This window comes from Dromiciops gliroides, chromosome 6 (genome assembly GCF_019393635.1).
Source record: "Dromiciops gliroides isolate mDroGli1 chromosome 6, mDroGli1.pri, whole genome shotgun sequence".
In the NCBI taxonomy this organism is placed as follows: Eukaryota; Metazoa; Chordata; class Mammalia; order Microbiotheria; family Microbiotheriidae; genus Dromiciops; species Dromiciops gliroides.
The window spans coordinates 187,518,823-187,546,084 of record NC_057866.1 but is presented as its reverse complement, the minus strand read 5'-3'; the positions used below and the strand labels follow the sequence as shown (position 1 = coordinate 187,546,084).

Genomic DNA, 27,262 nt, shown 5'->3' with positions numbered 1-27,262 from the left:
GGTGGTTACTATGTGCCAGGCACTATGCTTAAGTGATTTACAAACATTATCTCATTTGATCCTCACAACAACCTTGTAAGATAGGTGATGTTATTATCCCAATTTCGTAGATGGGGAAACTGAGGCAAACATTTTTAGTGACTTTCCAAGGGTCACAAAATTAGTATCATCATCATCATCATCATTATTTTGGGGCCTGAATTTATGGTTTTATTATTATTTTCCTCCTGTTGAGGAAAATGATTCTAACAAAGCAAATCAGCTCCTGTTGTGGAATATATAATCTTAAAGAGTTGACTGGGGGCACTGAGAGGTTGAATAATTCCCCCAAGATCACATATCAGGTATGTGTCAGAGGTGGAATTGAAATCCAGCTCTTCTTAACTCTGAGGTCCACCCTTTTACCTAATATTCCTGGGTAGCTATAGTTAATATCATGGAATATTGATACAAAATAAAGTACAATTTTTAAAAATCAGATTTAATCAGATTTTTATATATTTTCTCCTTGTTTTTACTGTCTAGGCTGACAAAACTTTTATTTTGTTTGCTTGTTATTTTGTTTTTAATTTTAGGTATATCAGACAATGTCTGTACTTAGGAATATGTGGCCAGAAGGAGCTGATATCAGAAGTACCATCTGTTCTCTTTCATGTTCAGTGGTGTTAAAAACCTACAAAAACATGCTAGATGGTGTAGAAACCAGTGGGAATTCAAGGGAAGCTGCGGAAGGGAGCACACACACACAAGTAAGGTTTCTACTGATTATTCCATAACCTTTCTGAAATATAATGTTTCATAAATATTTTTAAATATTAAAAATAATTTATGCTGACTTTCATAATGTTCCATGCTTATGAAACATCTTGGAGTAATTCTTTCAATGAAATCAGGACTTCCCCACAATGATGAGAAGCTATGACCAGCTATATGGAGTTGCTCTGTAACCCACTTTACCATCTTAGCCTGTCAAATGGATACAGATGTCACAAGGGGTTGTGGCTTGGATTAGGGTAGTAGTAAACCATATGGGTGACTTTAGTGACTTCACTAGTAATATAAATTGTGTCAACTTTGATGCTGCCTGAGTTTAGCTTTGTTTTCACACTGGAATTCTAATAACAGCCATTGACCTTTATACATCAGGGTGAGTTGGCTTTACTTTCACCTTAATTCTTTTCAACCCTGCTACTTCTCCTCCAGCTTTCTTTCACAGGACCAGGAAGTAGAATGTGGACAGGTATCCATAGCCAAGAACTTTTCTCCTTCAAATGTCTCCCACTTTCTCTCCACCAAATTTAGTATCAAACTTCATTACTAGTTGAACAAATCACCTACACAATTTTCCTTTTCCTTTTTATTTGGCTAAATTCCTTCTTTCATTTCCCACTTCCCTCATAACCATTCCTCATGGGAGCTGAAAGTCCCTTGGATTCATATCGAATTTGCATCCCATGGTCTTTCACATTAATGATTAATTATAATAGATAGCAGTTGTATGGCACTTCAAAGTCTGTAAAGCACTTTGTGTCCATTATCTTATCCATATCCACAACAACCCTTAGACGTAGGTGCTATTTTTAGCCTGATTTTACAGGTGAAGAAACTGATGCTGAAGGTTGTTAAGTGACTTGGTTTTTAATAATAAACTTTTTATAGAAAGTTTTAAGTTCCAAATTTTACTGCTCCTTCCCTCCCTTCCTTCCCCACTCCATGAGATAGTAAGCAGATATAGATTATATGTGTGCAATTATGTAAAACATTACCATATTACTCATTTTTTATAATAAAATTTGAATAAAAGAAAAAATGAAAGAAAGTGAAAATAGCATGCTTCAGTCTGTGTTCAATCAATACCAGTTCTTTCTTGGGAGGTGGATAGTATGTTTTCATATTAGTGCTTTGGGATTGTCTTAAATCATTGTATGGCTGAGAATAGTTGTCATTCACAGTTCTTTATCAAATAATATTGCTGTCACTGTGTACAATGTTCTCCTGGTTCTGCTCACTCCACTGTACATGAGTTCATACAAGTGACTTGTTAATAAGTGCTGGAGTTCAGGTTTGAACTCAGGCCTTTGTGACTTCATTCCAGTACTTTACCCAGTGTACCAACAAGATGCCTCTAATAATTTACCAGTGTTATCTTGGAATTTCTTTATGATCTGCTTTACCTGATTTGCTAATACTTGTCTCTGGGTAATAGCTACTATTTAATTTCTCCTATCCTGATTTTAGAGCAACTGTGTGCTGCCTAAACAAAAAATAAACCAATGAATGAAGTCATTAGTTCAAGCTGTTTTTATTTCCCTCATATTTATGTAGAAAATTCTCAGTTAAGCCCTTTAGGCTATGAAAAAGTCCCTCTTATACAGTCATACTCTTCCACATCTTTTCTTCTCTCTCTGAAGCCCCAACCAATCTTTCCTTTCCACCTTGCAAGTGACTAACTCTCTTAATGTAGTAATTCTTTTGGTGCAATTTTTCCCCTCCACCCCACAAAATTTCTTAGCCTTAAGCACTCTTCTTCCTCCATCTATTCATGGAGAAATAGTAACTGTATTTCTTTTCTTTTTTTTTCCCCTTTTCTTTTTTTGGTGGGGCAATGAGGGTTAAGTGACTTGCCTAGGGTCACACAGCTAGTAAGTGTCAAGTGTCTGAGGTCAGATTTGAATTCAGGTTCTCCTGAATCCAAGGCCAGTGCTTTATCCACTGCACCACCAGCTACCCCTGACTTTTCAGTATTTCTTTTTTTTTTTTTTTACGGGGCAATGGGGTTAAGTGACTTGCCCAGGGTCACACAGCTAGTAAGTGTCAAGTGTCTAAGGCCGGATTTGAACTCAGGAACTCCTGAATCCAGGGCCGGTGCTTTATCCACTGCGCCACCTAGCCGCCCTTCAGTATTTCTTACTAAAGTTAGTCCTTCTATCTGCATATTTGAGGTTCTCTTCTTCTGCCTCCTGTAGGACCTTATTCCAGCTAATATTCTTTCTTTCTCATATATCTTCAGTTTCTTCTTCTCTGCTGAGTTTTTACTAGTCCTAACAAAACATTGCTTTGGCTGGTCTATTACATCTAATGAAGTGGGAAAATAGGAAAGGAAAAAAATGTGGGGATGTTTTAACCAAGATTTCTCTGTATGTCCTATGGACCCTGAAGTGGTGTTTGTCTTTTCGTAGGGCTATGCTGAAGCCTTAACAATGCAAGAAGCAGCTGACCTTTGCAGGATGCTCTGTTTGAGTGTGGCTTTCCTCCAGCTTTTGCCTCTTTCTCAACGAGCCAAGAGTAGAATCATCCATTGCCATTGGGAAAAGAAACTTTCACCATTTTTAAGAATGGTAGGTAACACTTGGTGCACAGCTCATGCTAAATTAAACTATATTTATATCACTCCTTGAATTTCATTTTGTTCATTACTAGTGATTTGGGGGATTTTTTCTCCACATGGTTAAACAGTTTGCAATTCTTCCTTTGAAAACTTTATATCTTGTTAGTTATCTAAATAATTTGAATTCTACTGATCTTTGAAATGAGTTCTAGTCTTCAAATCCTTCAGTAAATGGACTTTTATCATGTTTTAGTTTTTAATCTAAATTTGATGATTTTTCTTCATGCTAGTATTAATTTTGAAATTAATTCTTTTTGTATCTCTTTTTTTTTTTTTTAGTGAGGCAATTGGGGTTAAGTGACTTGCCCAGGGTCACACAGCTAGTAAGTGTTAAGTGTCTGAGGCCGGATTTGAACTCAGGTACTCCTGATTCCAGGGCCGATGCTCTATCCACTGCACCACCTAGCTGCCCGCCTTTTTTTTTCCTTTTTTTTAGTTTGTATCTCTTTGAGTGTTAGAAAAGAACGGTACAGGAAGCTAGATGATACAGTGGAGATAGTGATGGGCCTGGAATCAGGAAGACTGATGAGTTTCTCCAAATTTGGCAGGGCTGTTCTTTAGAGACAGTATGTATCACAATTGAGAATCTAAGCCATTCTTCTTCAGAAGTTCTCTCTTTTGAGGTGATGAGGTGGTTCCATCCATGGAATACTGGACCTTGAGTTAGGAAGACTTCAATTAAAATCCTACTCCATATACTTGTTAGCTGTGTGCTTGTGGGCAAGTCACTTAACTGCCTCAATTTCCTTATCTGTAAAATGGGGATAATAATAGAACCAACCAAAATCTTTAGGTTGTAAGTCAAATGAGATAACCTATGTAAATGATTTTCAAACCCTGGAGCACCATATAAATTCTAGCAATTGTTCTTCCTCACTTTGCCATGCTGCTTCTACTTACATATTTCTATATTATGTATAAATATATTAAATTCTATATTTCTTTATTAATAGACTATACAATTACATTACCTTATATTACATTAATTACAGTATACTATTATATTTAAATACATTATATTTATATTTAACATGTAGATTTAAAGCATTATGAATGAATAAAACACATATTATGCTTACAATTAAATTGAACTATTTTGTATTAAACACAATGGATGCATAAACATACAACAAAAACACAAATATATTGCATAATAAATATGATAAAACATTAATGTGAACTATTTATATTAAGATTTTTTGATCATTCTCCTATGCTCTGAAATTAGCTTTGTGCTGAACAAATCTTCTCATTTGTTAAAGTCACTAATTTATCCTTTAAATAAGATAATAAGTATAATGTTTAAAATATTTAAGAAAAAAACTTTTCAGTTTCCTTAAATACTTAGGAAGCACCTATTATATATAAACATTTATATACTAACTATAAATAATTCTTGTCCTGAAGAAAACCCTTTGTAAACTTTTAAGCTTTTTTATTTTTTATTTTATTATTATTATTTTTTGTGAGGCAATTGGGGTTAAGTGACTTGCCCAGGATCACATAGCTAGTAAGTGGCAAGTGTCTGAATCCAGATTTGAACTCAGGTCCTACTGAATCCAGGGCCAGTGCTCTATCCACTGTGCCACCTAGCAGCCCCTAAGCATTCTTTTAAAGTAATTATTGAGTCTGAGTTATTATTACATTTTTGTTATTATAGTATGATTTATTATTAAACATTCTTTTTAAAGAACATCTATTCTGGTGAGATACAGTTTTGAAGCAAGGAAACAAAAGTTAAAAGCTTTAAGCGATCTTTTTTCCCCTCCTGTTACAGCCAAGCTCTTGCTTTCTCTTTAAAGTTTTGCTATTTATAAAAGTACTCCAGGAGCAAGGGCAATGAAATTAATGAACACCACTATGAGTATCTTCATCCACATCTAAAAAGTAAAAAAAAAAATTTCTATTGAGTTGCATCTGTGTAGGGTCTTAAGATTTTTGAGAGTCAGTAACACTCATTTTTCTAAAGTAGTTTGAATAATTAAGGACTGGACCTGGAGTCAGAGGACAGCAATCTACTGCCTGTGTTACCCTGAGGAAGTCATCTTGACCCTCTAAGCCTTAGTTTCCTCAGCTATTAAATGAGGCATTTTGACTTAATGATCTCTGAATTTCTTGTCAGCTCTAAATCTATGATCCCACACATACTAATCTCTCACCACATACTCCTTAAACCACCTCCAGTGAAAATCTGTGCCAATAGTGGTTTGTCTTTGAGTTACACAAGATAGCTAACATTCTGATGTTTATATCACCACATTACTCTTTGCAGATAGACCTATGTAGGAGGAAAATCTATTTTCTCCATTAGTCTACTAGATACACTGGCACCTTAAGTAAATGGTATACAGTCTTCTTTTGGTTTGAGCAGATTATCTGATCTTCATCTTGTAACTGAAATAGGTGCCAAGAAGGCCAGCAAAAAGTGGATAAACCAAGATGGTCATTTTTCTTTTTTTCCAAATATAAAGATATTTTTAACATCCCCAAATTTCTTGGAAATCCACATGATCATACTTGTACCATTCATATTTGTTTGAGAAAATATAGAGTGACAATGAACTAGAAGGATGATTTTAAATGATTTTATTTTATTTTTGGTCCAGATCTGTGATTTCATCAGGCTTGAGAGTTCCTGGTGTTGAAACTCCCTCTAATAAAGAAAGGCAAAAATTATAGCCTTAGAGAACTACCTGTGGCCACTGAGAGGTTAAATAACTTTCACAGGAATATAGAGTCAGTGAATGTGTGAGGTCGGATTTGAATACACATCCTGACACTGAGGTTAGCCCTGTAACTATTATATCATGCTGTCCCTCTGACTATCTATCTGTCTATATGTGTATGTGTATATGTATACACATGTATATACATATGAACATACATGTGTATATATATGTGAATATTGGTATGTGTGTATACATATGAATGTACATATTATATATCGATCTGAATCTCCATACGTTTGAAAGGTAGTAGCAACACACATGTAGTCTACAGAAAGTGAATTTACTTGCTGTGAATTTAGATATGGATGTATGCAATCCTTATAAGGTTTATTGCCCTTCTAGGGTCTAGGGCTCAGAATTGGGGAACCACTGCTCTAAGGCATTCAAGTGTGCACATAGGGAAGTAACATCAAGAAGTTGTTTAGCAATATCCCATATCTCATTCCAATATCACCATAGGAACAATGTTTTGTCAAGTGTATTCATTTTTTCAAGTGTATTTTTAAACTTATTTTTTCCTAGATGAAAAGATGTGAATTTTTCATTTTAAAAGAAATAAAGGCTACAAATGAGTGGAAAGTGGATTTCACCTTCCTGCCTGACTTGACGGATAATCTATTGTGGAAAAATATTGCATACTACTATGAAGTAGAAAACTGCACAGGTATTTGTTTTTAATTATTATAGAGTTAATACCCCATTTAAAATTATTTTTATTATTAATTTAGGGAATAAAACAAGCATTTCCATAACATAGTAGAATAAAAAATGATTGCACATGAAACTTCAAATCTATTATGTATAAATTACTATTCCTTAAACATAAAACAAAGTTATGTTATGTAAATTTCTTTTTTCCCCTCTATTTCCTTTTTACTGCACCCTAGACAATGGCTACCATTAGACACAAATAGAAGAGGTTTTATAGCTAATAGATGTAGGATCATAGGTGTGGATTTAGATGATACCTTAAAACCTATCTAATCAAGATTATTTTACAGATGAAATGCTCTTATTTCACAAATGAAAAAACTGACACCCAGCAGGGTTAATTGATTTGTTCAAATTAACATGAAAGGTTGATTGTAAGTAGTGGGGAAATATTGACAGTGGCAGTCTGATGCAGTAGATGAAGAGCTGGACCTCAAGTCACTACAATCTAGGTTCAAGTCCCATCTCTGATATTTCTGACTATGGGGATGTTACCCTCTCTGAGCTGCAGGCAACTGTAAATTATAGAAAAGTTGAAATTTCTAGGTGGTATGAGTCACAAGTTTTTGGCCCAACTGGGATAGTGCTTGCGGTCTTTTAAATTTCTCCAATAATAAAGCATATTGAAGGCATTGCACCAGTAGTCAGAGGATTCCTTATTGCCATGATACAAGCAGAGCTTTCCTAAGGGATAAAATATCATAGCTTCCTTCTCAATTTACTTTCAGAAAGGATCTAAGTGCCATCTCCTCTGCCCCACCCCCTTTTGACTGCACCTATGATTTTATTGGTATAGAGAACTCCCAGTAAGAAAACACTCCACAATGCAGATTAGTACCCACTCTTCAATTTAAAGTCTTACAAGAGATTATTGGGGCAACTCATATCACATTGACACCAATAATAAAGATTTCATTCCCTTTGAGAGGAGGAATTGTGTTGTATAATGGAAGCACATTAGTTCCATAGTCATAAGAGCTGGCTTCAAATTCAACCTTTGACCCTTACTTCCAGTATGATCTTAGTCACTTCACCTCCCTGGTCCTCAGGATTTTTTATCTATAAAATGAATGAGTTGGACAAAATGTCCTCTAAGGCCTCTGCCAGCTGTAGATCTATTATCCTACAATCTATTAATTATTAAAGGGAAGATATGCATTTTAGGAGGGCAGTTAGGTGGCACAGTGGATAGAATTCTGAGCTTGGAGTCAGGAAGACCTATCTTCCTGAGTTCAAATCTGACCTCTGACACTAGTGTAACCCTGGCAAGTCACTTAACCCTATTTTCCTCAGTCCCCCATCTGTAAAATGAGCTGGAGAAGTAAATGACAAACCATCCCAGTATCTCTGTCAAGAAAACCCCAGATGGGTTCACGGAGAATTAGGCATGACTGAAATCTGACTGAACAACAAAAGAAAAATGTAGATTTTCCTCGAAATTAGTTATAATAAACTCTAAGTTTTTCCCATTCCTATAGATGAATTCATGTTTAAGCAATGGAAGTGAATCTTGAATGATTTACTATAAATTAATAAACCAAACCTCTAGCAGATTCAAAAAACACCAAAACCAAAACCAGGGAAAGTGTATTCTAAATCTAAGAATCCTTAATAAAAAGTGACCCTACCTGCAATTTTCTAAACTAATAAGCAGAAATTTCAGCTAACAACCAGTGTCATGAGTTTACACAGCAAGTAATACCACCTCCTTTCAGAGTTGGGATTCAGGGTGCTACAGTAGAAGGAGAACTAGTTCTGGAACTGGAGGATCTGTTATGGAATTTGACCTTTATATAGAGGATGAAGATTTAAAAAGAAAATTTAGATGGTGGTATCTAAATATATTTCTTTTCAGTTTATAGATAAGTTTGCATGTAAGTAATATCCCTAGGCATCAAAAGGATTAAAAATGACTACTAAAATGTAAACTTTGATTTGTTTTTCTTTATAATGCAGGATTAAATCTTGAAATGGGTGAGAAAATCATGCAAGAATATGAGACAATGTGGAATACAGTATTAAGCCTGTCAGAAGGTTATGATTTTGGAGGATCTATTCCTGTGAGAAGAACTTCTCAACATTTTCTCATGCAGAAACAAACATCTTCTACAGGTGATAACAACTTTATGAAAATTCAGTTTCATTTAATTCAGGGGGAATTGGACATCAGTTCAATTATAATTCTTATTTAAACTTGGAATATTTATTCTAAGGCAGAAACACTAAATCTAAACTCCCTTTTCATATCCTTTTAAAAATTTATTTATTTATGTATGTATCAATTAATTAATCAATTTTGGTGTGTGAGCAAAGATGATGAGAATATCCATCCACCATTACTTCAAACAGTTTGCATTTGGACCCACAGAACCCTTGCTATTTTTAATTCATGGGAACCTATTTTAGTTTTCAAGTTCTTAGAATATCTGTATTCTCTGAAATCACAGTTATAACTATATATTTATCTTATCCTTATTGATGCCTTTTTAAAATATCACATTCATTTTTGAATCCTTCCCTTCTTCCTCTCTTACCCAGCAAGCTTTTCCTTGTTAACAAAGATTTTTTTTTCTTAAGAGAGGGAAAATCAGGTCAGAAAACCCATCACATAGATTGTGTCTAATAGGATGTACAGCATTCTGCACACATAGCTCTCTTGATTACAAGGAAATAAGTGTATTTCATCGGTTATCCTTTTCTTTTTCTTTTTTTGGTGAGGCAATTGGGGTTAAGTGACTTGTCTAGGGTCACACAGCTAGTAAGTGTTCAGTGTCTGAGTCCGGATTTGAACTCAGTTCCTCCTGACTCCAGGGCCGGTGCTCTATCCACTGCGCCACCTACTGCCCCTATCGGTTATCCTTTGAAGCTAAGATTGAGCTTTAGAATTATATGCAGAAGTTCCATTTTTTGCCATTTCCATGTTATTGTAGTCACTGATATAATCAACTTTGTTTCTTAATTTTTCCAAGCGTACAAACATGAGATTCCTAAATTGGGGCTTATCCCACTGAAATCTCAATTTGTAGAAGATTATGCTGGAGACATTTTGGGAGACTTACCTTTTCTAAGCAGGTACATCATTTTTGGGGGGATTTATTATGATTCTTGCATGTTTTCTATATATACAGTTACACATGTGTTTTAGTGACTGAACATTCATAAATATACATATATCATGCATATGTATATATTAAATATTACATTGCTAACTAAACTTAGGTTTGTTTCTGTGTCTAAAAAAATGTATCACACTATGGGTTATGCTAGTGAACTTCTTCAAATTTAGCTAGACTAGTTATCAAAAAAACATTCATGTAGTTCCTCCATGGGTCTGTACATGAAACCTTATCAGCTAGGACCTCCCAAAGACTTTAAGAAGCCAGGAATACCTCCATGCAATAATGCCATATATACATATATGTACATATACATTTTATAAAAATATGTATATGTATGAAACATTTCAGCATCAGTATAATGTAATATATGTATATGTGCACATACATGTGTATATGGGTTAAGGAGAAGCTAAGATTCATGTAAGAGTTACTATCTGCGTGACCCTGAGCAAGACTTTTAGCCACTATACTTCAGTTGTTGTAAAATAAAAGGATTGAAGTAGAGAAGTATCTAAGTTCCCTTCCTGTTCTGAATCTATGATCTCATATTTCCAAGACATTGTCACATGCTTTCTCCCCAACAAAGGACTATAATGTTTCACTTTGGACACTGGAAAATTCACTTTGTATTTATAATAAATTCTTTATTAATTATATTTTGGTGAAATAAAGAGCATTAAGAGTTCAGATTTCATGGATAGAGCACCGACCCTGGAGTGGATAGAGCACTGGCCCTGGAATCAGGAGGACTGGAGTACAAATCCGGCCTCAGACACTTAACAGTTGCTGTGTGACCCTAGGCAAGTCACTTAACCCCAATTGCCTCACTAAAAAATAAAATTAAATAAAATATAAAAAAATAAAAGTAAATAAATAAATAGTTCAAATTTCACCAATTTTAGTTGCTCTTTTCAACCTTTGTTCCTCTTTTATTGTATTTCCTCAGAAACCTAACACATATCTTCCTTTGTACATTGACATGTTTTGTTTGTCTTTGTCTCCCATTCTCCCTCCCTTTCCCATTCTCTCTTCTTCTCCCTCTCCCTGTCTCCTTTCTATGTCTTTGTTTCCCTGTCTCTCTCTTTTTCTTTCCTCCCTTTACATTACCGGGAGGAGCTTTACTTCTATATATTAGTCCTCCCCGCCCCCCTTATAATAATGAAAAACAATTGATCTTGTATCTATCAGCACATTAGGAGATTCAGTCAAAATGAAGTGAGAGGAACACATTAAAAGTTTAACAATGTGATCTAAGGTAGTTAAGTTCAAACGATTGTCCAAGGAAAACCAGTTTTCAAAAGGCATTTTTTTTTAAGTGAGGCAATTGGGGTTAAGTGATGTGCCTAAGGTCACACAGCTAGTAAGTGTTAAGTGTCTGAGGCTGGATTTGAACTCAGGTCCTCCTGACTCCAGGGCCGGTGCTCTATCCATGGTGCCACCTAGCTGCCCCACAAAAGTCATTTCTAAATGTTATTTTAAGGGGGAAAATTTGGTATGGGGTTGTTTATTTGTCCATAAAAAATCTATGACTTATATCAGCACTGTAGGAGAATTCAGGCTATTGGGTATAGAAATATTCCCTGATTAGTTCTATGATATCAGAAAGTTTGAAAATCACTATCCTGCGATGTCTTCTTAGGTGTTCTAGCTTGGTGTTTAGTATATGTGAGAAAAAAACACACAAAAAACTTTTGATGATGAATCACAGAATTCTAGAGTTAAAAAGATCCTCAGTGACTAATTAGTCCAACCCATACCTGAAAAATGTCTACTATGCCATATCTAACCAGTAGTCATTTGGGTTAACTCTAATTATTAGCAAGTTTTTTAGACATAAAGCCTAAACTGAACAATTACAAGTTATCTGTGAACATTTCTTCAAGAGAAACATCCATAATGCAGATAGTTGAAATCACATGTGGTGGTATTGGGATTATAGATTGGAGTCTTTTGAATATATTTGTGCCTGTAAATTCAAGTGTATAATAACACTACATATAGACATCTGTATATATGAATATATCTGTATGTATACATACACATATAGATATAGACATATATCTATAGCTGTGTGTATATATATGTGAGTGTATGTTTTGTATATGTGTATATATATGTGTGTCTATATACAGACACCCACATATGCACACAACTAGAAAGTACAGTAGGTAGAGATTTGGCCCTGGAGTCAGGAAGACCCAATTTCAAATTTGGCTTCAGATGCTTACTAGCTGTGAGACAGTCAGAAATTCTTAACTTCTCTAGACCTCAATTTCCATATTTCTAAAATGGGGATAATAATAGTACCTCCTTCCCAGAGTTATGAGGATATAATGAAATAATATTTACAAAGTGCTTTGCAAATCTTAAAGTGCTATATAAACCCTGTCTATTATTATAGAATTAAATCATGAGTGTTATATAATACACTTATTTTTCAGTGATGATCCAGCTATTACCTCTCTTAGCAAGAAGAAAGAATTTGATGAAAGAACACACTGGCATTCTAACAGACCTCTCAATGATGATTACCAAAAAACCAGGTTCAACACTAATGGTAAAAGTAATTTAGCAATGATTTAAAATGTTTGTTAAAATTAGATGCTTAGTAAAGTATTTCCACTCTTTTACTATATGAGCCTTAAATGGTTGCCAAAGAAATGTATTCAAATGGACAGATTGAGAAAATCTGAGTTATGTGTGGAAAAATACAATGAAGCTAAAAGAAATTAAACCAAAACACATTCCCCAACAGGGCTGACCAGGTCCTCTGAAACTCAGTGTTAGTGGACTAAAAATGTTACCATAAGTGTAACTTGTATACTCTCTTCCTTTATTATCCATTACTGTGCAAGCACTAACTCTTTGTACTTTATAGAAAGTAGGAAAAAAAAACTGCTTCAAAATTATAGAAAACAGTTTTCAGTCAGCAACACACACACACACACACACACACACAGATCTAGGCTACTACAGCACTGCTTCTTCCCCTACTCCTTAGGGAAATGTGAAAAGGCAGGGAAGTGTAGTAGATGAAGGGCTAGACCAGGAAACAGGAAGAACTAGGGTTCATATTCCACTTAATAGAATAGTTGCGTGACCCCAAGTATGTCAGTCAACTAAGTCACTGTATCTACTGCATAGGGCTGTTGTGAGGCTCACATAAGAAAATTAAGTGCTTTGTAAAACTCAGTGTACAATTTAAATTTCAGATGTGGTTATTGTCACATCACAACTCTTCAGAACACAGCACTTTCATTCTTTACAACATAGAGCTATTATGAAGGAAGTGGTTTGTAGACTTTGGAACAGCCTATAAATGTGCATTATGATTAGGTCCAAAATCAATTAAGTACCCAGGTGATACTTAGGCAGTGGTATATGTCATTTGGAGCAGAATTTGAACCCAGAATTGTTGCCCTATGCCCAGCACTATCTGCTTTACCACACTGTCTATTAATGGTAGCTTATGTTTAGCATATCCTTCCTTTTGCATCATCCCAAGGTATTTTAACCTTAAAAAGGATAGGGAGCACATTTTTCTCCTGTTTTGAAGATTAGATAAAATATTGACACTCTCTTGGACATTACCATTCCCAGTGTACTGCACCTCCCATATGTTCTGGTACAACTGTAGGGTAGAATAATGAGTTATGATGGCCTGTTACGTCCTAAAATTGGTCTTTGAACTTCTGGGGCTTCCCAAGCTCTACTCTATACAATGGGTTAGGAACAGAGTGGTTGTAGAGAGGGGTAAAGTCAACCCTATCACTTCCCTACAAGCTCTACTTTAGTTTTATGAAACTCCCAACTGGGTTGATCTCTTCTGGGAGTATTGGTCTAACAATTGTTGGCATCTACCTAGGGTGGGAATGGGAGGGGAGATAGAACTTTTAGAACCCCCAAGAATGGCTTTAACCCATTTAAGATATCCCAAAGATCAGAGACTCCTTGGTCCCAGAGTGGTTATTTAATGATGGCCATGAATGCAAGTCAAATCATTATAACTTGTATATGTTCTGGAGAATTCTCCTGGAGATTTCAGTGAATCTGCATCTAAATTGAAGGTATAGGTAGGAAGGAATCAATGCTTGGTTGTGCCCATAGTTCCTGGTAATGAAACCATAGGGAATGTCCAGGAGGTCTGTGCTTTTTGCAATGAGCTCTTTTTGGAAAAGCCTTGTTATAAACTTGTCTAAAAGAGCTACTATTTAGACATTTTTTCCTTCTTTTCCTTTTTTTCCTTTTTTTTTGTGGGGCAATGAGGATTAAGTGACTTGCTCGAGGTCACTCAGCTATATTTTGACATTAAAAAAATATTTCCCACTGCAGCTAAATCCAGAAACCTCAAAGAACAAAGGGACATACAGAAACTATATGCCTTTTATCAACATTTTGGAGAATCTTTAAATGGAAGACATAGTTCAATGAGGATTGTAAACCAAGTGACCCCACCACTTCCAACAAAGACTTCTCATCAAAAGAAAATAAAATCCAAGGTAAATTGATTTGCATAAATGATCACACGGAACACCCTTCCTGAAGCTCAAGGCCTTTTTTCCCATCCTTGATTAAATAGAAGTGATTCATCCAAAATAAAATATTCCAAGCTTTCCATGTTTTGCTAATGTAATGGTTCAAAATAATGAAGCAAAGCCTTTGAGAAGGTTTATTTTTCTTTGAATACCAGGGTCATATTTACCGCTCTCATTTTTGAATCCCTATTTTAATTTGCTAATTGTTTGGGGAAAGTGTAATTTTCCTGTATGGTCTCCTCATGGCCCTTAGATTTGGGGAGTATCCTAACAATTATTAGGCTAGACACTGCTGTGGTTAGAACTTTGCAGCTGGCCAGCCAATAAGCATTTATTAATCACCCACTATACAAAATGATGGCTCCTTCTCTCAAGGAACTGATTTCCTACCGGATGGAAGGACATGCATATCATTGTGTACATATAAGATATATACAGAGTAGGTGGAAGATAATCACAGAGGGGAGGCACTAGGACAGAATTGGAAAGTGGACAGAAAAGGCTTCCTGAAAAAAAGTGAGATTTCAGCTAAGTCTTGAAGGAAGCCAGCATACTTTAAGGGTGGAGGCAAGAAGGGAGAATATCGCAGGCATGGGAGAGGGCTAGCGGGAAAGCCCAGAATTGGGAGATAGCAGTATTTTGGCAGAGGAAGTAAGCTAGTATAGCTAGATCATAGAGTAAATGGAGGGGAGTATAAAAACTTTGGAAAGTAGGAAGGGACCATGTTAAGAAGAACTTTAAACAACCAAATGGAAGATTTTATTTTTTATCCTAGAGGCAATAGGGAGTCATTTGAGTTTATTGAATGAGCAGTATATTACATGGTCAGATGTATGCTTTAGGAAAATCATTTTGGGTTTTCACAAGCTGAATGGAGGATAGATTGGAGTGGGAAGAAACTTACGGCAGGGAGACCATTTAGATACCTATTGGATTAGCCCAAGAGAGGGGTGATGAAGACCTGAATTATTGTTGTTGTTTGTCCTTTGTTCTCAAAGAGGACTGATGAAGTCACAAGTGCGATGTCTTGACTTGTACATGAATTGTATTTTAGTGATGCAGAGTTGTACAAAGTTGTTAGCCTTGCTCTCTCCTCCAGTCATTGGAGTTCAGTGGCAAGACAAAGGTCAAGATAACTGGCCCACATTTTAAATCAGGATAGTGGTCATATGAGGGAAAGATTGAGACATGTGAGAAAAATTTGGGGAAGTTAGAAGACAGCATATAACAACAGATTGGATATGCAGGGTGAGTGCCAGAAGTTGAGAATGTTGCTTAGACTGGAGGCCTGGGTGACTAAGAGGATGATGGTGCTTTTTGACAGTAATAGGAAAGTTGGGAAATTGGGAAGGTTTGGGGGGGAAAGATAATGTGTTTGAGATGTTTCTGAGCCAACCATGTTGAGATGTCTAAAAGATAATTAGTTGGTGGTATGCAACTGGAACTCTAGAAAGAGACTGGGACTAGATATATGAATATTGGAAATTATTTACATAGAGAAGACAATAGAACCCATTGGTGCTGATCAGATCACAAAGTTATATTGTGTAGAGGGAGAAAAAATAATTCAAAATACATGATGCCTAGCTCTTGGCAGTCCCATGGATGAATCAGAGGTGATAGATTGCTTGAATGGAGTGTGGAAGGAAAAAGGAGAAGCTGTAATGGAATCTGGATGAGATTAATTTTTTTTTGCATCAATGTTAAATCTGACAAAAGGTGGCAAAATGTGTTGCATGCATTAGAAATCAGTTTATAATATGAAATGGTGCTTATATTACAATATTGAGCTTGATTCTTCCAATAGTGTAATATAGAGTTTCCTATTCTCTGGATTATCCAGTATTTATCAAGGAGTTTAATGGCCACAGTATTAACTATTCTTAGAGCAGTGATGTTAAACTCAAATAGAGAAGGATCCCTGAGGCCAGATATTGACTAAGAAAAGTACAAATTAATATTATTTATGCTGTGATGTAATTTTATTTATTTTATTAAACATTTCCCAATTATGTGGACCCTGAGTTTGTCACCTCTTTAGAATGCCTTAGGTTTTATTGGCCTAAACAGTTTATATAAACTACAGCTATATATATATATATATATATATATATATATATATATATATATATATATACATATACATACACATACACACGAATACATACATACAATATAACTTCATGATCTGATATAGTGCCTAGAACATAGCCCTTAATGAATCCCTGCTCACTGATTATTTCTCTTGGCTTTAGTTTCTACCTCTGTAAGATGAGGGAGGTGGACTTGACCTCTAAGATCTCTTCTAGTTCTAAATCCATGGCACTGTCTACTGGTTATATACTATGTGTCTGATTCTCTTCAATTTTCTTTCTCATCACCCACATGAGATACCTAAATCCGGATGTTTCTTAAGGATCCTAGATCCTTACCATCACCTATCTAGGTCTTCACCATCACCTTTATGAATGTGACATTAATTGAGGTATTTATATAAACATATGCATATTTGTGTTTGTATGTATATAATGTTGTTAGACAGTCATTTCAGTCATGTCTGACACTTCATGACCCCATTTGAGGTTTTCTTGGCAAAGATAGTAGAGTGGTTTGCCATTTCCTACTTCAGCTCATTTTACAGATGAGGAAACTGAGGTAAAAAGAGTTAAGTGACTTGCTGAAGTGTTTGAGACCAGATTTGAATTGAGTTCTTCCTGACTCCAGGCCCAGCACTCTAACTGCTGTACCCCCAAGGTGCCCTGTACATATAATACATACAAACATATCCCCTAACCATCAGTTCCATGATAATAGTTGCCTTTTGGACATTTCAAACTTGACATCCATAAATATCTCCAACTCTATGTGTCTAACACTAAGCTCTTTATCTTTTTTCCCCAAACCTTTTCCACTTCTAAACTTTCCTATTTCTGTCAAGACACTATAATCTTTCTAATAATTCTAGTACATAATTTCAGCATCATCCTTGATGCCTTATTTATCCTCCCTTAACCCCACAATTCCAAACATTAACCCAAATCTTGCTATTTCTAAGTTGCAACATCTATTGCACCCTACACTTTTACCCTATTCTCATAGCTATTGCCTTAGTTCAGGCCCTTATCATCTCTTTCCTAGATTCCAATGGCTTCCTAATTGATCTCCTTGCTTCAGGTCTTTCACTATTCCAGTCAACCATAAATACTGCTGCCAAAGTGATTTTCCTGAAGTGTAGATGTGATCATGTCACTTCTCTGTTCAATCAATCCCAGTGGCTTCTTATTCCCTTGAGGATAAAATAGAATCTTCTCTGTTCATCTGTTAAAGCCCTTCAGAAACTGGCCCCAATTTATCTTTCTGTTGGACATTATTCCCCAAACCATTCTCTATGGTCCCCATAGTCTCTATAATTTAACTTCTGTTTCTCACAAGTGATACTCCATTTCCCACTTCCAAACATTTTCACTGCATGTACCTCATACCTAGAATGAACTCTCTCCCTATCACCACCCCATAAATTCCATCTTCTTTTAAGAGGTGGCTCAAACACTTTTTTCTGTATTAAATCTTTTCTGATTCCCTTGATTGCCAGTGTGGGGTATGCATTCTAATGAGGGAGACAGCCTTCGAATAAATATATAAAAAGCAAGCTACATACAGAATCAATGGGAAATAATTAACACAGGGAAGGTACTGAAATTAAGGGGGTCAGGGAAGTCTTCTTATAGAACATAGGGTTTTAGTTAGGAGTTAAAGCCAGGAAAGTCAGTCATCAGAGCAGAGAAGGAGATACTTTCAGGCATGGAGGAGAGGCAGAGAGAATGCCTGGAGTCAAGAGACATTATGTCTTGATCCAGTGAAGAGGTCAGCATTACTGGATCAAAAAGTATGTGTCAAGGACTAAAGTGTAAGAAGATTGGAAAGGTAGGAGGGCACTAGGTTATGAAAGGCTTTGGATGCTAGACAGAAATCATGTTATAGTCAATCCTGGAGGCAATGAAGAGCCACTGGAGTTTATTGAGTAGGGAGGTGTCATGATTGGATTTGAGCTTTAGGAAAATCCCTTTAGTGGTTGAATGAAGGATGGTTTGGAATGGGGAGAGGCTTGAGGCAAGCCAACTTTGGCTATTGCAATAAGGTATGAGGTGATGAGAGGACTGCATTAGAGGAGTGGCAGTGTCAGTGAAAAGCAGGGGGCATATTTGAACAATGTCCTAAAGGCGAAATTGACAAGCTTTGTCATCAGCTTGTATATGGGGTGGGTGTGAGAAATAGTGAGGGAATCAGGAGGATTCCTAAGATGTGACCCTAAGGGACAGGATGATGGTATATAGAAATAGAGAAGCCAGGAGGGGGGCAGTTTAGGGGAAAAGATAATGAATTCCATTTTGGACATTTGAGTTGTAAGCATTTACTAAGTGCTTGTTGACTGATTTATCTATCATTCTATGATGGGAGGGGGTGGATTTTGGCTTGGTTTGGATTTCCAAAATCATTTGTGGGTCTGGTATCAGCAGTGTTAGCTATGGGTATCAATGGATATTACTTGATAGAAGGAGGGTGTGAGGGAGGGAGGGGTGCTAAATTATCTATAAAAATAAGACATAGTTGCATTTAATTTATTCAGACTGCATGAAGTACTATTTCATAAATGGATTCAGTTATGGCCTGAAACAGTTAGTGTGTATTCCCAAAATATCAAATTTACTTCCAAGTTATATGTATTTTTTTGACCTGTGAAAATCTGGTCAAACTAAATGTTTAGTTTTTTTTTTGTTGTTGTTGTTTGTTTTGTTTATTTTCTAGAAGAGTAATGCAGATAAAATCATTGAAGAAAACATAAAGAGAAAGCAAGCAGAAATAGAAAAAAAAGAACAGGATAGATGGAATGTCATCTCTGTGTCTATTGAAAATGAAATGAAAGAAAATGTCAATAATGGAATAAAAATCCTAGAGGATTTTCTTAGGACTTGTGCAAGTAATTCTGTAAAATTCCTGGCTGAAATGGTAGGAATGGAAGGCTGTTTTATGTCATGGAAAGAGCATTGCCTAAATCTACGTAAGTTAATTCATAATTTTGGCTTTTAGAATGAAAAGCTAGTTAGATAAGAATCAGATAAGTATATTGTCCACACTCTCACATGCTCCCACCATCTTTTTGTATCTGGAACACTTTTTGAATTCTAAGAAAGTGAAAAGATTACTATTTGTTGAGTAGGATTATATTATGGTTGCTTGTATATATCAGCATGGATGATATGCCCTGACATTTCTATAATTCTGCTAGGATATTTTAATGCATCTAGAGTAAGAGGGAATTAGATACTTAAATTCAATTAAGTATCATTTAGAACCATTATAGTCATCATTTACAAAAATGTAGAAAAGCTCCAATTTTGATGCCCTTAATCCTTAGAAAACCTCAATGTTATCATCAGCATGGTTATTGCTGTAAAATGCTATATAAATCATACCTACAATAAGAGTACTTATCATTATTATTATTAATTATACTATATAACATAATTTATGTAGGATATCAATAGTTATGAGATGGGATACATAGCTAGCAGGATCGATGGTAAGATCAAGAAATTTTTTGAATAGAGGCCATATTTGCGAACCAGATGTTAAAATACATGAGGAAAAGACTAAGTTTGAGATTTTCTGTTTGTTCCCCCTAGTTTGAATGCTAGGTATATCTCCTTATGAAGGAAAACCTTGAAGGCCTTTATACCCATTCTAGCTCTTCTTGTAAGAGATAACTCAAATTCCCTCTCATTAAAACTGATATTCATTCAACAGAAGAGAAACCCAAGGATATGAGCATTGCTGTTCAGCTGATGAAAAGAATCCACATAATCCTTGAAAAATATCCACAACTCATAGGGAAGACACACAGGGAAAAATTAGCTAAATGCCTAAAATACCTTGGATTTGACAACTTGGCAGACCCCTTGTGTTCCCAGGTAAAAATTAGAAAATAATCCAATGCTTCTAACCACTTGGCAGAACGTCAGGGCAGGCCCATTCTTCTTGGATATTCTTCCATGTCTAATTAAATGGTCCAATGGATTGTCTTGAAAAACAAAACAAAACAAAAACAAAATGAAATAATTTCCACACTTGCACTTCTTTCCTTCACCTAAATTTATAAATTTTAGTCTGTAAGATTGATCATGTTTTTCTGTAAACTTTTAAAATTAATTATTGAAATGTTTGAATTTCACTTTGCACTGTAGCATAGGACATAGAGAACTGACCTTAGAATTAGGAAGACCTGATCTAAATTTTACTTCAAATGCACATGGATTATATGCTCCATGCAATGAATCCAAGGCCAGTGCCTTATCCCTGAAAAAAAAAAATCAGTGTATAAGTTATAGAGATAATCAGTTACAGAAGAGTTGGGGTTTTTTGCATTGGTGGAGGTGAAGACAATTTCCAAAGTTGGTGTTCCTCATACAAATGAACTCATGAGCCTGAAACAGCACCACTACTGCCACCACCCACCAAACTACCCAAAATACTATCAATGATAATGGTAAAAATGTTCATAGTATGGAATATTATATCATTGGGAGAACAAAGGGGTAGAAATCATGTTCTCATTTTCTTTATTCTGCACTCAAACACAGGTTTTGAATCTTCTTAGATGTCTGTATTATCTAGATAACTACATACTGGAACAAGTGGGGATATTAAAATACATATAAAGAATTGATCTTTACTCTGATAATAGTACAGTAAGAGTATATAATTTGAGTATAAATGTGTGTGATCAGTTTAAAATATATTAATAAACTTAGCAATGGAATTTGAATATTATAGGTGAAACCTTTGGATACTAAGGACATTTCCAAGTATTCAGTTCAGATGGGAGCAGCTCGGTTTCAACTAAGCTATATGGGCCATTATTTATTCCGAGAAGAAAGAAGTGATCCAGATCCCAGAGTGCATCATTTTATACCAGACACATGGCAGGTAATTATCAAAAATTTCTGAAGCCTGGAGTGATATATTGCAGGAAAAGTGACAGGATCTTGGTGGCGGCATTGAAGAAGGAACACATGGTACTCTATTTAGATTAGAAATAGAGGGGGCAGTTAGATGGCACAGGAGATAATGCACCGGCCCTGGATTCAGGAGGACCTGAGTTCAAATCCGGACTCAGACACTTAACACTTACTAGCTGTGTGACCCTGGACAAGTCACGTAACACCAATTGCCTCACCAAAAAAAAAAAAGTTTTATTGATGCCTTTTGTTTATATATCAAAATAATTTTCTATATATTTCAAATGTTTTTTTCTCCCATTCCCCTTTTCTGGAATTAAGCCATCATGTGTTAAAAAGAAAGACTGGGGAAACAAAAGCAACATATTGATTGCATTTGACAATATATGGAACATGAATGAATGGATGGCATTCCCATAGTCCCTTTTCTCTCTAGAAAAGAGGGAGTTATATCCTCTGGGATGAAACTTGGGTATAATGTTATTCAGATTTTTGTCTATTTTTTTCTCCCAGATGTTTATGTGTGTATTTATTTTTGGAGGGGATTACTTCTTTATCAATTGCAGTAGAAGACTTAGGAGCTCTTATTTGGGGTGTATTCAAATTATCTTTTAAGTAGTTTAGAACCTCTTTAAAAGAACAAATGACTTGTTTCAGTATACTCCAAAGACAACCTCCCTTCAAAGGTATACTGTTATACAGCTAGATCCTGATTAGTGAGAAGATTATATCCTCAGAAATGGCCACATTTTCAAATTCACAATATTTGAACTATAGTTATTATACAAAATAATTGGTTCCATTCTAGTAGAAACATGCAGTTGCCAATTCAAATAATGCAATTACTTCATGGGATTCATTCTTGGCCCAAATCAATAGTGTTTCTCAAATTGTTTGTGTGTTGGGGTTGGGATTTAAGCCAGAATGGGTTGCAGGGGATAAGGAGCTTGGAAGAGTGAGTTTTTAGGGAATAATGAAAAATTATGCCAATATATTTCTATAACTTAAATGTCTGTCAGTGCTGGGCAGAATAGTAATCTCTAGACCACAGCATTATTGAAATTAAAGGTACAGAATAAAAATTTTTTTAAAAAATCAAATTTTAAATAGAACTTTTATGTAGGATATATATTTTTTATTTCTTTTTTTTTTTATGAGGCAATTGGGGTTAAGTGACTTGCCCAGGGTCACCCAGCTAGTAATTGTTAAGTGCCTGAGGATGGATTTGAACTCAGGTCCTCCTGAATCCAGGACCGGTGCTCTATCCACTGTACCACCTAGCTGCCCCCTGTAGGATATAATTTTAACATGAAATATAACTTTTTCTTCCTTCAGAGGGAGCTTCTCGATGTTGTAGATAATAATGAGTCAGCTGTGATCGTTGCTCCAACTTCATCAGGCAAAACGTACGTCTCCTATTATTGCATGGAGAAAATCTTGAAAACCAGTGAAGACGGAGTAGTTGTGTATGTTTCACCTACGAAGGTATGGTCTAGAACTTAAATCTAACCAGTTTTTCTCTACAAACATTTTGTGTCCTTAGCTCTCTAAGTGACTTTCCTTTGCTTTTCTCTGTTGCCTAAATCCCTTTCCACTTTTGAATTGGTATCCCTACACCTATTGGGTTTGGCACAAAAGCAGGAGAATAATTAATGTTTAATAAAAATTCTTTACCTGAATGCAATCACTGGCCTGGATACCCCACCTCCCATATATTCCTAGCCTCCCATCTGTCATTAACATCAATAAGGATGATGTTATATATATATATATATATATGTGTGTGTGTGTGTGTGTATGTATATATATATAGTATATATATATATATATATATATTTACTCTATATTAAGAAAATATTTGTGAAGAACATAGTGGACAAAATTTCATACAAATTAGTGCTGCCTTCACTTCTTTTCTTTATGCTCCCCCCCCACTCACTTTTAATAAGTTCAGAGCCAGCACAGCATGGTAAATCTCTAGGCTTGAAGTCAGTAACACTTGGGTTCAAGTTTTGCCTCTGACCATTAATAGCAATATGACCCTGGATAAATCACGTAACCTCTACATACCTTAATCATAAGCATATGTAAGATGTGTTAGGCAGCAGTTCATCAGAGTCAGATTTACAATGTTGTCAAAATCCTTTGAATATCAATCTATTATCTATTGCTTCAAGGCTCTTGTAAATCAAGTGGTGGGGACTGTCTACAGTATATTCAACAAAACAAGGCCTAAAGGAGGTGCAATGTGTGGTGTTTTCACACGGGATTACCATCACGATGTCATGAATTCTCAGGTACTTAATATACTACATGAAATTCTTGTTGACATGGTACATAGGTCACCTTTAAGTATGAATAATGTGAAAACATTACTTGCAGGTAATTTCAGATAACTTAAATAAAATTATTTATGTGTAATCTTTGGGAATCTCTTAAATTGCAGGTGGACACGTTGATTCTACCATAAATTAAAATGGAAAGACCAAGCCTTCCATAAAATAGTTTACATTTTTTTGATTATTGAATAGTTTATTGACTGATTTTAAAGTAATTGTTTTCTGGTTTTCAGTAAAAAAATTTACTAAATATTATAGAAAAGCTGTGTTGTCATTATTATGACTAATGCATTTACTGAAATTCTTATATATTATGATTATAATTTACTACTATTATTGATAATAATGAAAAAATATTTTGACCACCATACTAAATTACTTAGCAGCTTCCAGGAATTATTTTTCCTTGACTTTTTTTTTAAAGAGTAAACATGACTTAAAAAAAATTAAATAATAAGAAATTCCTCACAATATCCCAACTTCAACCTACAGGTCTCTGATACAAATTGAACTTCTTTCTTACATATGAAATAGCTATTGTTTTGTATAACTGAGAAACATGAAAATGGATGGATCAATGACAGGGATTTCAGGATTTGCCATTTCTGTCACATTTGTTCTCTTCAATTCCACAAGGCCCATGTTTCCCTGTACCTATAGCTTGTTCAGGTGCTGAGCCAGAAAAGGCAAAAACAAATGATAAATTGTTGGAATATTAGAATGTTGAAAACAAATACCTTTCATTCTTTTAGTTCATGTTTAAATCCAAAAGGTGGTTTTGTTCCATTATTCAGTTTCAAACCAAGAGTTCCCAAATGCTCTTTTTTTCCCCCAGATACTTGTGACTGTACCTCAGTGTTTAGAAATCCTTTTGTTATCTCCTCATTGCCAAAAGTGGGTCAAAAGAATTAAATATGTCATATTTGATGAGGTAAGTAATTTTATATTTCTAATATTGCAATTAAGAGTGTAGTGATTGATTTTAATCTGTGTTTGGTTTTAGTGTGGTATAGTTTTAGATTTTGAAGCCTATTCAAACATTTCAAATGAATAAAAATGTTAGTATATTTCCACCATCAATTCATTTAAAAAAAAAGTTTCTGTTTAAAGAACCTAAGAGTGACTCACAAAGGTCTCAACTCATTCTATGCAATTTGCTCTTTTTGATCCCAAGTCTTTGATTATTTCATTATTTGTTTACAATTGTTTCATCATTTTAAATTATTTTAATACTTGTTAATAAGCATTCCTAATTTTTAAATAAAATATGTCTCTTTCCACATGAAACTGTTAGTTCTTCAAGGGCAGAGAATATCTTCATTTTTTTTCTTTTTTTATAATACCCACCTACAATATTTCTTACACACTGCTCAACAAAATGTTGTCGATTACACATCATCCAATAAAAGGTTGAAAGGATTTTTATTGGAACTGAGCTATAAGTTGTTCTCCTTTTTCACTTAAAAACTGTCTCCTTTTTACTATCACAGTTGTTTTCTTATCTATCTTGTTTTTATGTTAAACAAAGAGAACATAAAACAAAATTGTAGGGCCATAGATCTAGAACTATAAGGAACTTCAGCGGTCCTATTCTTTAACCCTCCCATTTTATGGATGAGAAAACTGAGACCCAGAGAGGTTAAGTGACTGTTCAAGGATCAGGAAGGGATTCCATTTCAGAAAAACACTATCATGTGCCAGGAATTTATCAAAACTGTCTAATTCTTTAGAGCATTCCTATACCTGTTAATAAAATTAGTTTCTTTGGTGAAGCTAAAACTTTTTTTTTCCTTTTCTTTATCATTTTCCCCTTTATAAAATCCATGAACTCATTTCAGGTATTGATTACCCAGAAGAAAAAAATAATAAATATTACTTAAAGGAGTTAATTTATCTCACATCAACTAATATTAAGTGAATGAAAAGTTTTGACTTGTCATTGGAAGGCTATTGTAATGATTCACCAAATAGTCCATCTGGGAAACATAAATATGCTATTTCTTTCTACTTTTGTCATAAACTGGTGGAACTTTCATTTTCTTCCACATTTTTGCATTCCCGCCTCTTTATGGATCCATTCCTCTTTGTTAACATACATTTTCATTTAATATAAGATTATATAACCAACCACCACCATTATGTCACTTGATCATTATTTCTTGGCTTTAGTTTTTTGTGGTCAAGAGTTCATGGTAGATCATTGATTTGAGAGATCTTGGGGATCCTTTATGCTATTCAATTATGTAATTAGGAAATCTGGCATCTGGTGCAACATGGGGTGGGGGAGGGGCAGAGGTCCTAAGGCTGCAACTGGCATGGCTCTTGAAGCATGGCAACATGATGTGGGTTGTCCTCCCCCATCAAAGGCATGACTATAGCCCTTATCATCTTTCGCAAGTTACAATATGAGACTACTCCAGACCACTGAGCTTTTATCATGACACTTCTAGGTATCCTAAGTTCCCTCTACAACTATTCAATTCATTCCCATACTGTGCAGCCATGAAGGAATTCATAGCATGGAAAAAAAACTATTTTCCTGGGTATAGCAACTTCCCCTAGCCCTTGAATAGGTCAACTGTTGCAGGTCCAGCCATACTAGAAGACCACATTTTGGGCTTGTTTTCTTTGTGTTATGCAAGCTGTCAAGAGAGTTTAGCAATGTCATATAAATAAATGGGAACGGTGTAAAATCAGTGTTTTAAAAATCAGGCATGAAGGAATTAATAGATTGCTAAGGCTCTATTAATAGCAATTATTTATTGATAGTTACTTTAGACTACATAGATACGTTAAGAACAATAAGATAAATTTAGGATTGTTAGATATTATAAGACTCTTACTAAAGGATAAGTTCCTCCTAGTGGATGCTTTCTTTTTTCTTGAACTTAAGGTTAGGTTCCTCTTTTCCAATCTTAGTTTCTCTTTTCTTGAACTCCCTGATGGAAGTTACCCCTTTTAGTAACTGAAAAACTGTTACTCAAGCTACAATTCTCTTTAAAAGTTTGCAGTTATAGCTGCAAGGCAAAGATTTCTGAGGCAGGTTTGACAGGCAGGTTGATAGACACAGGCCCTAATCCAATAGAGTATCCATTAGAGTATAAGATTTAATAGTTGTCCCATCCTAGAAACTTCCTGTTATGCCCCGCCACAAAACTCCACCCCAGCCCACACTCCAGTGGTTGGCAACAGTATGAATTTGGGTTAGGAAAGCCGTGGAGAAGTAAACTAGACAGATGACCTGCTTTGTCCAATTGAATCATGTTCAAATCAAGTTTCCTAAGCATGTTGTAATTCATAATTATTATTTTTATATTTTAAAAATAAGTTCTCTGAATCACTCCTTTGTCTCTGTCCTGTGAGGAACCGGTAGGCTTGATTCGATTGTGAATGGTGGCTTTGCAAATAAGTTGTTATACTAAGGA

General features: G+C 35.2%; 1 protein-coding gene across 1 annotated transcript in view; it reads left to right on the top strand.

Moving 5' to 3' along the window:
* The window catches only part of LOC122732164 (probable ATP-dependent RNA helicase DDX60), an 81,233-nt gene that overhangs the window by 14,750 nt on the left and 39,221 nt on the right, over nt 1-27,262 (top strand). Inside the window, exons 6-18 of the mRNA XM_043972299.1 lie at nt 576-749; nt 3,180-3,338; nt 6,640-6,781; nt 8,785-8,940; nt 9,798-9,900; nt 12,389-12,504; nt 14,280-14,446; nt 19,289-19,541; nt 20,288-20,451; nt 21,314-21,466; nt 22,834-22,983; nt 23,676-23,795; nt 24,673-24,768. Of these exons, the coding sequence (XP_043828234.1) occupies nt 576-749; nt 3,180-3,338; nt 6,640-6,781; nt 8,785-8,940; nt 9,798-9,900; nt 12,389-12,504; nt 14,280-14,446; nt 19,289-19,541; nt 20,288-20,451; nt 21,314-21,466; nt 22,834-22,983; nt 23,676-23,795; nt 24,673-24,768 (1,953 nt within the window). The remainder of the gene's footprint in view (nt 1-575; nt 750-3,179; nt 3,339-6,639; nt 6,782-8,784; nt 8,941-9,797; nt 9,901-12,388; nt 12,505-14,279; nt 14,447-19,288; nt 19,542-20,287; nt 20,452-21,313; nt 21,467-22,833; nt 22,984-23,675; nt 23,796-24,672; nt 24,769-27,262) is intronic.